Consider the following 13,148-nt stretch of genomic DNA (forward strand, 5'->3'; position numbering starts at 1 on the left):
AGCAGGGTAAATCTAAATACACCACAGCTGGCCAAAATCCTGGCCAGGGTGCTACTCTGAGGACTTTTTTTCTGCACTAGAACCAGGAAGTAAAGTCAGTTCTTTTCTGGTGGTAAAAGTTGTGAGGAGTGAAACCTGGGAGTATAAAATAGCCTAAATTCTTGTCATGTGGAAGAGAGTGAAGAGCTCCCGCAGAAAAGCAAATACCTCTGAAAAGTTTTCAAATAAAGCTACAAAATACAAAAACTTTCATACCTTATCAGTCCAAAATATATCAAACTTCCACCAGGAAAAGGGAAAAAGTAGTTAGCATTAATATTACTAACCTTGTTTGTTCTTGGGTTCAACATAAGTGGCTTGCCTTTCTCTTTTCTGTGCAAATGACGACATACCAAATTATAAGGACTGGCAACTACTCTTAACCGGGATAACATCTTTTCTTTCACCTGGGAAAAGCAAAGCAAATGTAACCACAGGTGAGAAATAAATTACAGAACAGCATATACACAAGTATCAGATTTCAAAAACAGATTTACAAAGTGTCTTAGTTATCTAGTGCTGCTATAACAGAAATACCACAAGCAGATGGCTTTAACAAACAAAGATTTATTCTCTCACAGTCTAAGAGGCTAGAAGTCCAAATTCAAGGTGCCAGCTCCAGGGGAAGGCTTTCTCTCCCTGTTGGTTCTAGGGGAAGGTCCTTGTCATCAATGTTTCCCTGGTCTAGGAGCTTCTCAGGTGCAGGGACCCCAGGTTCGAAGGATGTGCTCTGCTCCTTGCACTGTTTTCTTGGTCGTATGAGGTCCCCTCGTCTCTCTGCTTACTTCTCTCTTTTATCTCTCAAAAGAGGTGGGTTTAAGATGCAACCCAGTCTTATAGGTTGAGTCCTGCCTCATTAGCATAACTGCCACTAATCCCATCTCGTTAACACCAGAGATAGAATTTACAACACATAGCAAATCACATCAGATGACAAAATGGTAGACAATCACACAATACTGGGAATGGTCTAGCCAAGCTTCCAGATACTTTCGTGGGACACAATTCAATCCATGACAGAAAGCTTATCTTTCCATATATGAAAAAACTTTTTATAAAGACCTTAATGTCAGTCTCTTCCACAAATGGTGCTGGGACGACTGGATTTCTACATGCAAAAGAAAGAATCTGGTGCCATACCTCACACTGTATACAAAAATTAACTCAAAATATATCAATGACCTAAACATAAGAGCTAAAGCTCTAAAATTCTGAGAAGAGAACATAGGGGTAAAGCTTCAGGACCTTCTTTCAGGCAATGGATTCTCAGACACGACACCAAAAGCATCAGCAGTAAGAGAAAAAAATAAACTGGACTTCATGAAAATTTTTTCATGAAAATTAAAAACTTTTGTGCATCAAGGGACATTATCAAGAAAGTGAAAAGACAACATACAGAATGGGAGAAAAGACTGGGAAACCATATGTCTTAGTCATCTAGTGCTGCTAAACCAGAAATAACACAAGTGGGTGGTTTTAACAAAGAGAAATTTATTTCCTCACAGTCTCATAGGTTACAAGTCCAGGGGAAGGCTTTTTCTCTATCAGCTCTGGAAGAAGGTCCTTGTCCTCAATCTTCCCATGGTTGAGAAGCTTCTCAGGCATAGGGACCCTGGGTCCAAAAGATGTGCTCTGCTCCTGGTGCTGCTTTCTTGGTGGTACGAGGTCCCCAACTCTCTACTTGCTTCCGTTTCTTTTTATCTCTTGAGAGGTAAAAGGTGGCACAGGCAACACCCCAGGGAAACTCCCTTTACCTTGGATCAGGGAGGTAACCTGAGTAAGGGTGGTGTTACCATCCCACCCAAATCCTTTTTAACATAAAATTGCAATCACAAAATGAAAGACAACCACAGAATACTGGGAATCATGGCTCAGCCAAATTGATACATATTTTGGGGGGACACAATTCAATGCATTACACCATATTATCAGATAAAGATTTGATATCCAGAATATATAAAGAACTCCTAAAATTCAACAAAAAGACAAACAATCCAATTAACAAATGGGCAAATGACTTGAATAGGCATTTCTCCAAAGGAGACATACAAATAGCAAACAAGCAGATCAAAAGATGCTCAACATCATTGGTCATTAGGGAAATGCCAATCAAAACTACAATGATATGCCACTTCACAGCCACTAAGATGGTACAAATGGTTAACATGCTTGGCTGCTAACCCAGAGGTTGGAGGTTCGAGTCCACCCAGAAGTACCGCAGAAGAAAAGCCTGACGAACTACTTCTGAAAAAGAAGCCCCTGAAAATGCTATGGAGCACAGAGCTCTACTGTGACACACAGGAGGGTCACCATGAGTCAGAACTGACCTGACAGCAACTGGAAAAGGATGGCTAGTATCAGAAAAAAAAAACACAGAAAATAGCTGTTGGTGAGGGTACGGAGAAATTGAACACTCTTACATTTTTGACGGCACTGGGTTTATTACATTGATGGTGGGAACGTAAGATGGTGTAGCCTCTGTGGAAAAGTTTGGCAGTTCCTAAAAAAGTTAAACATAGAACTACCATATGAGCCAAAAATTATACTCCAAGGTCTATACCCAAGACTTGAAAACAGTGACTCAAGCAGAAACATGTCCATCAATGTTCACCGCAGCTTTATTCACGATAGCCAAAAGGTAGAAAAAACTGAAATGCTCATGAGCAGATAAAAAGATAAGCAAAATATGGTATATAAACACAACGGAATATTATTCTGCCATAAAGAGAAATGAAGTTCTGGATACATGCCACCACATGGATTAACTCTGAAAACATTATGCTATGTGAAGTAAGTTAGACACAAATGGACAAATACCATATGATCCCACATATATGAAGTATCTAGAATAGATAAGTCTATGGAGACAAAAGAAAATTAGTGGTTACAAGGAGATACGGAGAGGAGGGAGGGGGGGAATACTCATTTAGTATTAATTTATTTTATGCAGTATGGTTATTCTCTTTAAGCCCTTAAGTACATTTATACTGAAATTATAGGGATTTACTCCTTTAGATAGTAATAAAGCATTTAAATAACACTTTTTTAATAAAATGAATGTTAACTTATATTTCTGTTTGATAACCATAATGTAAATATCCATGAATGAGTTTTTTAAAAAATGATTTCAAAACAGACCAAAAAAAAAAAAATTTAACCCCCCAGTGAGAAAAAATAAATACTTCTTGGAAGAAATGAGATGGGGAATATAAAACACATTTGGATGAAGAAGGGGGATATATTTGGTGGCAAGGAAGGGGACAGAAATGGCATTTTAAATGATTTGGAAATAACGTGGAATCTGTGGGTTGACCAAAAAATGATGGGGTTTCTGATTTTTATAGTTTAAAATCCTTTAGGGAATATTAGAGCAGGCATTGTAGCCTTGTCTTTTTTAGACAGGGACAGTGACGTGCAAAGGGTTTAACTGGGTTGGGCAAGGTCATGCAACTAATAAATGCCAGAATCAAAACCTAAATCTAGAACTCATGCATATTGGTCCAGAGCTCTTTCCACTACAGCACACTGGTATAGGAGTGAACTCGACTTAGGCAACCAAAGACCCTCAAAGTTTGTGTCACTGGGAAGGGAAACTTGTGGCCATTCCCTGCATTTTGCTTCCTAAATCTGCTCTTAAAAATCCTCAACTAAAAGATCTATTACAGTGGCATTAACTCATTCACACATTTATCTTATGGTTCTACCACTACGCAAATAAAAAAAAAGGAGAGATGAAGATTTACTGACGCAGGCAACTCCATTTGTCATTCTACTAAATAAGCTTATGCCCCTGAGAGACCATGAGGACAGAGAAATAAACCTGGCTATTCTCACAGAAAATTTCTTATTCTAAGTATGATTCTAGTGTTTAAAGGCATGCATATTTCATAAAACACTAAACCTAAAAAACAGAAACTGTTGCTCGAAGTTCCAACACTGAAAGAAAAACTATTGTGCTTGCTGCAAAATGGCATATTAGTCTTAAAGGTGGTGCCTAAATATGACCACAAAAAAATGAACATGCTCACTGGCACTGTCAAGAACCAAGAGAGACATACCACAAAATAACTGATGTTTTCTTCAAAAACTAGACTATGGAACTATTGTGGTTTAAAAAAGACTAAATAAACAAATATGACAACTGAATGTAAAATCAATCATCCTGAACTGGATTGTATATTGGGAAAAAAAAATGCTATAAAAGACATTACTGAGATAAACTGACCCAAACTGGAAGGTACATGGTAGATTACATAAAAGTATTATATAACGTTAAACTTTCTGAATTTGATAACTGTACTATGGAGTTATGTTTACCTTTGTTCTGAAAATGCACACTGAAGTATTACGGGATAAAGGGGCATAATACATGCAACTGAGCCTTTGAAACAATTTTAAAACAAAGATAGAAATCTAAATGGTAGCATCAAGTGCACTAATAAATGCTATAGTAACAACCCAGCTGCATGATAAGACCTCAGTGAAGACTGATAGAGTATAAAATGTAGGTCTGGAAGACAGAACTTTGAACTATGTACCTACTGACAGCAACATGTTAACATGTTACAAGGAAAAGCCTTGGCTTCACTTCTGTCTTCCAATTTCCCACCAAAGAGGAGCAGCCTCCCAAGAAGTTCGAAGCCACCCAAGGATATAGCTTAAGAACTTTGGGAACTACATCAACCACAAAAATAATGTAGACTGCCAGTGAGGCTGCATTTGTTTATAAAGACAAAACGAAAGCCTAGCTTGACCAAATAAAGAAAATGCTAGAAGAAAAGGACTATCTTTCTAGAACAAGATTTTTTAGATAATCTTCTAATTTCCAGTAATTTTAGATTTCCCCTTCACCCAGTTTCAGTTTCCTCTAATGTTTGGAACAGGTTCTTCAAGGGGAAAAAAAAAAAAAGCCCATCAGGCTTTACTTTAATCATCAGAAAGACTAGGTGCCAGCTTCAGGGCATCTCCAAGTTGAACTGTTTTATGCTCTAAGCAATATTACTTTATGGTAGTACAGCTGGGCACTTGAAGTTGGGCTTGCTTTTCTTAAAAAATAGGCTGGCGGCCTTTTTTTTTTTTTATAAGGCCCTTGAACTAAGAATGGTTTTTACATTTTTATACAGTTGTAGAAAACAAAGAATATGTTACAGAAATGTATGTGACCCCCAAAACCTAAAATATTTACTATCTGGCCCTTTACAAAGTTTGCCGACCCCTGCTATAAAGGCTACAGATCCCTGTGATCCAAAAGGCAAGAAGTATAATCTGCTTCACTCCAGGCATGTGCACACACATGCACACATACCAGTCACATGTACACACACACACACACAGAAGCTTGACTGGTGGCAGCACCACTGGATTAGTTCCACATATATTTCAATCCAGAGGTCAGGTAGGACTTCAAATACAAGATATTTTTAAGTACTGCTGATAACTTACTCCTGGGCACTGAAACACTCCAGTCTGCAGGAAACTATGCTGAAGTTGTCTTTCAATTCTGATACCACTTCCACTCAGGAATTTCTGAAACAAGGTGTGATTTGCTGTTTCAACACTGTTTGCACAAGGCTCCTCGTCTCACCAACACGTAAGACAACTGTGGATGGTGGTCCCAATATTAAGAGAGATGTGGTGTTGGACATTCTTCAATATTACCAATGAAGGCATTATTTACATTAAATAGTCATGGATGCGATCAAGCTTTTAAATAGTCACAGCATGTAGGAAAATAAAACAAGACGGATGCATGAATGATTGGAAAGGCTTTCTGATCTTTGAGAAAAAAAAAGTGAAAAGCATTGTACAAGTAGTCAAATCAAGAGAATAGTGATGGCTTTGCTCACATTTTCAAGGAATACACTTATAAATTAATTGTGGGCCTTAAAGCACTGACAATGTACAAAATAGGAAGAGTTCAGCAATCTGAACTCTTCATAAATCTACTGAAGTATCCAAAAATGATTTAATTTCTGAAAAATTTTCTTAATTCCTATGTACAGAATGAAACCTGGAAATTATATGTAGAAGATTTGAGACCCTTCTAAGAAATATTTCAGCTATTTCAGCTGCTCAAGAGACAGTCAGGAGGAAAAACAACCAGATGAGCCTCTGCAAACAATTTTTTGAGACAAACAAGCAAATCACTCCCTCTATTACTCAATCTCTACTACCCAAAACTACTCAATCATCTTCTGGGGAGACACCAAGCTCTAACAACTTCCTGATAGTCTTTTCAGGGGAACAAAAAGACAAATTATTGTAATTATGTTATGTCGTGAAATTGTCTTATCATTCATTATGCAGATGTTATACCCTCATCCTCATCATTTTTCATTGCTACTTTCCCATTACCATAATCAGGGTTTTCAACAGCTGATTTCTCCCCCCCGCCAAGGCTTTTGTTCCGAGGCACCTCTGGGTAGGCTTGAACCTCCAACTTTTTGGTTAGCAGCCAAGTACATTAATTATTTGCACCACACAGGGATTCATAGACAACTGTGATGATCAAAGGAGAGAATATATGCAAAAGAGTATATAATGAAAGACTTTTAAAAAAGTGTTAAATCACCCAAATTATTAGAGAACTTTATTTCATCACCAAATAATAGAGTAAAACGAAATATTAAAGTAATTTTAACAGTATCTTTAAAATAAGTAGGCATAAGTAAAATAATAATAATAATAATAACTTAAGGAACAGAAAACTGGTCATGGGGAACCCAAGGTCGAGAGGGGGGACAGTGTTGACATGGCATGGGGTTGGCAACCAGTGTCACAAAACAATATGTGTATTGTTTAATGAGAAACTAGTTTGCTCCATAAAATTTCACCCAAAATACAATTAAAAAAAAAGAATCAGAAAAAAACCGACCTCTGCTAAAATTAGAACCAAAGACAGGTAAAAAGATACAGACAGACAGTAGACAGGTAAGCTTACCACCACCAACTGGAGGCAACATGATAAAATGGGGAAAATACACCTAACTCCTTATGCTATACAGCTATAGTGGAAAGACAACTGCAGGACCAGCCTGATGCCAGGTGCAAATGGTTAACCTGTTCAGCGGCTAACCAAAAGGCTGGCGGTTCAAATCTACCAGGGGGTGCCTCAGAGGAAAGGCCTGGTGATCTACTTCTAAAAAATCAAACACTGAAAACCCTACAGAGCACAGTTCTACTCTGAGACACATGGGGTTGCCATGAGTTGAAATTAACTCAACAGCAACTGGTTTTGTGTAAGAGTGGCTCATGGAGGTGCTGGGCAATGAGTGAAGACAAGAAGCAAAAAAAGGCGGGGCTTTTAATTCTGAATGACTATGTGTGTAAGACCAAACCTGCTTACTTGAGAATTTCTTCAGTGTGGGGTATGCCTGTGGTTTCTCCCCTTGGTGTAGCCACTGTCCATCTACATAAATCACTGTGAGCAGATTCACACTGCCTTGCTCTTTCTATGAGTCAGCACTGATGACAGGAGGGGTTCTTAAAGATGAGGAGTCTGGCTCCTGACTAAAATTCTATGTGTGATCCTTCAGGCCTGACTACATAGGCAATTACAAAGACTTCAGCTGGCAGGCCTCTGGGAGAAAAGCTGCCCTCTCCACACCAAAACAAGTTTCTACAATGAAAATCTATTATTTTTATAATTTGGAAAATAGTGCCATATTGCACAGAATATTAATTATTACAACAACACTGTGGTGAGAACATATACTGGATAGCTATCCCCACCCTCCCCACCCCCAGCCATGCCCTATACACATCTGCATTCCTAGCCTAAGTGGCTTGGTCTGGAGGCCTCTTTAAAGGGTAGGGGGTAGAGTTTCAAAGACACTTTTCTCGACTGTGACTCAGTTTTCAGCACCCTTCCACTCCTTTTTGTTCTGAGCTCCCCACAGGCGGCCCTCACAGGAAGTGAATAAAGGCTTACTTGATACTTTCAGTTTGGTTTGTTGTCTTAATTGACCAGCTTGGTGCCTGGCAGCTCAGCTCTCTCTGCAGCTCAGTTCTGGACGGGAGGCAGTGACCCCGGGACGGTGTTTATAAACTGGATTGACACTGAAACTGCTAGGCCGTTGGCTGCTTGAGACTACTCTCCCTGTTCCCACCTCCCTGGGGATAGAAAGAATACCTGGAAAAGACTGCTTAAAAAAAAAAAAAACCCGTTGCCATGGAGTCAATTCTGACTCATAGAGACCCTATAGGACAGAATAGAACTATCCCATACGGTTTCCAAGGATGTGAACTGCTGACCTTTCGGTTAGCAGCTGTGCTCTTAACCACTGCGCCACCCAGCCTCCATAGAGCAAAGTTATGACTTGGGGCCAAAAGCACAAACTCTGCAGTCAAACAGACCTGAGTTTGGCTCTGGACTCAGCCGATTACCACTTTGGAATCAGCTGTGTCACCCTGGCATTCCCAAACTACAGTCTCTGAACTGGTGTTAGTCTGGACATGTTTTTCACCGGTCTGTGACCAAATGAGAAAAATGAGGACAATGTAACAGCTTTTCATGACACTAAATTTACTGTTTTTGTATTGCAATTATGACCTCTGTAGCTTTTTAGTGGTAAAAATGTCCATTGTTTCATGCAAAGATGGAGATAGTAGATCGCAGTCATTTTTTTAAAGTCCTCAGCTGGGAAAAAACCAAAAGTTGGCAATCTTAAGTCTGTTGCCACATACTTTCTTTTTTAACTCATCAACAAAGTCAAAACACTTTTAAGCCTCATTTTGCTCAACAATAAAATGGGAGAGGAGAAATTATCTTGCAGAGCTGTGCATGGTAATGATGACATAAAGTATCAAACCCATAAAACTTCATCATCATCATCATAAAGAACATGACTCCCTGACTTGAAGTTCTATTCAATAAAACCCATACCAAGGCAGTCTAGCGCAATGGTTAGAAGGCAAGCTCTAGAGTCAGCCTGCCTGGCTTTGCCATTTGCTAGCTCAGTGATCTTGAATAAGTCACAACTGCCCTGAGTTGCAGTCTTCTCATCATTCAAATGAGGGTAAAAACCAAGTACTACTAAGTTCTACTATGCAGAGCTGTTTTAAACTTTAGATAATCCATGTAAGATGCTTATCACAGTGCCCTATCAGTGCTCTACAAATGTTAGTTATTATAAGCATTATTGTTATCAGTAGTAACAGAATAAGGTAGTCAGAAGGTGCCTTCTAAATTCCTGTCCGTTTCTGCATCAGCATCTCCTGATGGTGAAATTTGGAGGAAGAGAGTGTGAGGATAATCATGGTAAACACTTACTTAATATATTTCAAATTAAATCTCTAGGTCAAGAATAAAACTTTGGATGGTACACACATCCACATGGTTCTGCCATGAGTTAGAGTCAGTAACTAACAACATAGATCCGGGTACCGTTAAATGTCATCCTAAACGATAGCTACAGAATCAACATTTTTTTTCATTACTGTTGAAATTTGTTAGTGTCTATCAAAAGAAGTATACAGCTATACAATCAAAACGGTGATTTTTCAAGTAAATAGTTAACTACTTTTTAGTTACTCTTCATAAAATCAAATGTAAAGTAACTTGTTACTTATTGAGAATTTTGTCTTCTGATATCAACCCTAAGAAAACTTTTTCAAATTGTGCTGTAGGTTAAAGTTTACAGTGCAAATTAGTTTTCTCATTCAAAAATTTATACACAAATTGTTTTGTGTCAGCACCCTCCCCCCTCGTTCCCAGTGTCCATTTGTCCAGTGTCGCTCCCCCTCTTTCATCTTTACTTTTGGGCAGGTGTTGCCCATTTGGTCTTATATACTTTACTGAACTAGGAAGCACGATGCTAACAGGCCTGTCTAACCTTTGGCTTAAATGTGGACTTTCGGCGTGGCCTCAGTTCTGAGCTGGCAGGGTGTCCGGGAGCCATAATCTCGAAGGTTTAGGGAAGAAGGTAACATAAATGTTCTCAAATTATCTTCAGAGCCAGGAGAGAAAGTCAAATCCAGGGCCACAAATTAACACAAGCAGAGAGATGCTTCTCATGAGCACCAAACACCTGCCAATCCTACTCCATAGATGCCACTTCATGTGAATGACAGACCGTTCTAATTGTAGAACTCTCTGGTCTGCAACAAACCCCTTCCTACAAAATGAGGAACAAGCGCACACCGCATACGTTGCCTAATTCGTGTCACTAATTCATCCTGGCTGAAAAAGAGACCTATTTCCTAATGGGGCCTCAAGCCACAAAATCGGTCTTTAAGCAGAGGGAAGAGGAGATGCTCTTGGGGGCCAAGGAGCCTCACTCCAGGGCGCGGAGCGGGATACCCTGGGATCGGCGAGTCCAGAAATCGCAACCTAAACCCATTCGCCAAGGTCGCACTGGAGGTCCCTGCGGTCTGTCCGCACCTGGCCCCAGTCCGGACTCAGCGAACCCCTTCCCTTGACTCCTTCAAACCCCGCTTCCGCCAGGCAGCTACCGAGGCGGCTGCAGTGCGCGGAGGCCAGCGGCAGGCCGCGCTCGCTACCAGGGCACGCGAGCAGGAGGCGTCGCCCGCCCCTTGATGGCGCTCCCGCCGGGCCCCGCCGGGCCCCGCCGGGCCCCGCCAAGCCCGAGCCCAGCCGTCCGCACTGCGCACTGCGCGCTGCGCGGAGCCTACCCCGAATGTCTCCCAGCGACAGGTGGTGCTACCTACCGGCGGGGAGGCCGTGCGCTCAGACGATGCCCCGCTCCGGCCCGGCCCTTCCCTCCTCCGCGCGCCCGGTGGCGGCGCCGACTCTGGCTCGGACTAGCGTGGGCAGCCGAACCCTAGCCCAGGAAGCCAGTAAGGAAGCCTAGTGAGCGGAGGGAGCCGGACCAGGGTCGGCGCGGCCCGGCGGGCGGGGACGGACGGGCGCGCGGGCCAATGAGCACGCAGGGACCCGCCTCCAGAGGGGCGGGGCTCCGCCTCCGGCCTTATTGGACCGTGCGCTTCGGTTCCTGCTGAGCAGGGGTTTTCTTCGCTTCCTTGAGGTTGCTGTTGTGTGCCCGGGCGCGAGCATGTGAGAGGGGCCGGGCCCAGTAGGAGAAACCCGGAGACACTCGCGACCCCTGTCGCTCCAGGAAAGGAGCCGGACCTGGCCGCCCTGGCAGCCCGCATCCCCGTGTCAGGCGGGGGTGGCGGGTTGACAGCAGCAGCCTCACGCGAGAAGAGGCTCTGCGCAGGCGCGGGCCGGTGTCGGCGGGTACCAGTTTCGAGCCGCAGCCGGCGAGAGGAAAGCTGGGAGTTTGCGTCCCTCCCGGTCGACCTGTGGTGGAAGGGAGAGAATGGAACAGAATTAAGAGCTGGATACCGGATGGGAGAGTGCAAAGGCGGAATAAAGAGGACCCAGGAAATCCCAGGCCTCCGCGCTTTCGGAACGCTTTATTTTTAGTAGTGGAAAATTTAATTCGTAGTTATAGGATTTGCACTTCTGCAAAATTCTTTGTCGCTCCCCGCAGCTGCCGGCACAGTTATTGGCCCCCCGGAAATTTACTAATCATCCCTACTGTCACAATTAACCATAAATAGACATTCAGCGTTTTCGTTCAGAAAAACACTGGGAACACTAAATTACCTCCTTGAAAGTCACAGGGACCCTACCTTAATACACCTGTGCCCACCCAAAACCTTGGTATTGGAGAATATTTATTTTATTTCAGGAAATGTTTTCAGGAAAAAAAAAAGCCTTTAATGTAATCGAGCATGTGTACCCTTAAAACAAGGTACGGTCATGATAATTTTAAAATAAAGATGTGAAGTATGGAATAAGAAAATTAAAAATGATGGAAAAGTAGGCTAAGAAAACAGAGCCCAAGTAACGAACAGTAAATTGACCCCTCTTTAACTCCTTGACAATTATGTAAAGTCTGGAACAACTGAGCCACTTTGAACATTGAAGGGTGGGGCATGTGAGGGAATACTTCGTAGTTGATAAATGATAGGCATGGCTGCTATAGTAACCACCAAGTAAAAGAGAGACTATAAAAAAGCATGACCTAAAATAACCGCGGAAAGCTGGTGGTCTAGTGACTAAGAGCTAAGGCTGCTAACCAAAACATCTGCAGTTCCAATCTAGCAGGCACTTGGTGGAAGCTCCATGGGGCGCTTCTACTCTGTCCTGTAGGGTCACTATGCGTCAGAATCAACTGGAGGACGGTGGGTTTGGTTTTTTGGTTTTAAAATAACCCTGCTGGCCAGGAACTGTCAAGATGCAGCAAGCCGAAAGAGGGAAACTCCAAAAATTGGAAGTGTTTTAATAAATGCTTCATTACTAATGGTGAAATTCTTTTGTCTTTGAAAGATAGTTTGTTCTACATTGGAATAATTGAAAGCTGAAGGGCTGTTAAGTGCTATAATTTAGAGCCCTGGTGGCGCAGTGGTTAAGAGCTCAGCCGCTAACCGAAAGGTCGGCAGTTCAATCCACCAACTGCTCTTTGGAAACCTTATGGGGCAGTTCTACTCTGCCCTACAGGGTCGCTATGAGTCAGAATCCCCTGGATGGCGGTGAATTTGAGTTTTTAAATGTATGGGACTTATTTCTTATGCAATGAAAAATCTGCTAATGCCAAGGAGGCACACACTGCTTTTTGGCTGGTCCACCCCACTTCACAGCCTCCTCCTTCTCCCTAGCGTGTTCTGGTGATTGGTCTAAGGCTTCCTCCTCAATGTGGTAATGAGTGGCTATTGAGCACTTGAAATGTGGTTAGTCAAAATTAAGATATGCTGTTCCTGTAAAATGCACACTAGATTTTAAAGACAGTACAAAAAAAGAATGTTAAAATATCAGTAATTTTTATATAGATAACATGTTCAAATGACAATTTTTTGGATTAGATAAAAATATTAAAATTAGTTTAATATTTTGGGGTTAAATAAAAATATTATTACAATTAATTTTACCTGTTTCTTTTTATTTTTTATGTGGTTACTAGAAAGTTTTAAATTACATATGTAGCTCTCACTTGTGGCTTGCATTGTATTTCATTTGGACAACACTGGTCTAAGGGGACCCTGCTAAAGCCACATACATAGAAGCTGCTGGCTGGGACTTGTGTTTTTTTAAAGAACAGATTTCAACTGGCATGTGCCTTTGGCTTTTTTGACTGTTGTAGGGC

General features: G+C 41.6%; 1 protein-coding gene across 2 annotated transcripts in view; it reads right to left on the minus strand.

The window, feature by feature from the left end:
- Window positions 1-10,862, minus strand: part of ME2 (malic enzyme 2) — a 77,538-nt gene extending 66,676 nt beyond the window's left edge. Inside the window, exons 1-2 of one of the 2 annotated variants that reach the window (XM_003406296.4) lie at window positions 10,708-10,862; window positions 327-446 (exon numbers count right to left, since the gene is read on the minus strand). In XM_003406296.4, the coding sequence (XP_003406344.1) occupies window positions 327-434 (108 nt within the window). In that variant the 5' untranslated portion in view covers window positions 435-446; window positions 10,708-10,862. Of the gene's footprint in view, window positions 1-326; window positions 447-10,707 lie in introns of those variants that run through there. The other variant, XM_064294508.1, reaches the window with a different exon arrangement.
- Between the last annotated feature and the right edge of the window lie 2,286 nt (window positions 10,863-13,148).

Source organism: Loxodonta africana, chromosome 11 (genome assembly GCF_030014295.1).
Source record: "Loxodonta africana isolate mLoxAfr1 chromosome 11, mLoxAfr1.hap2, whole genome shotgun sequence".
Lineage (NCBI taxonomy): Eukaryota > Metazoa > Chordata > Mammalia > Proboscidea > Elephantidae > Loxodonta > Loxodonta africana.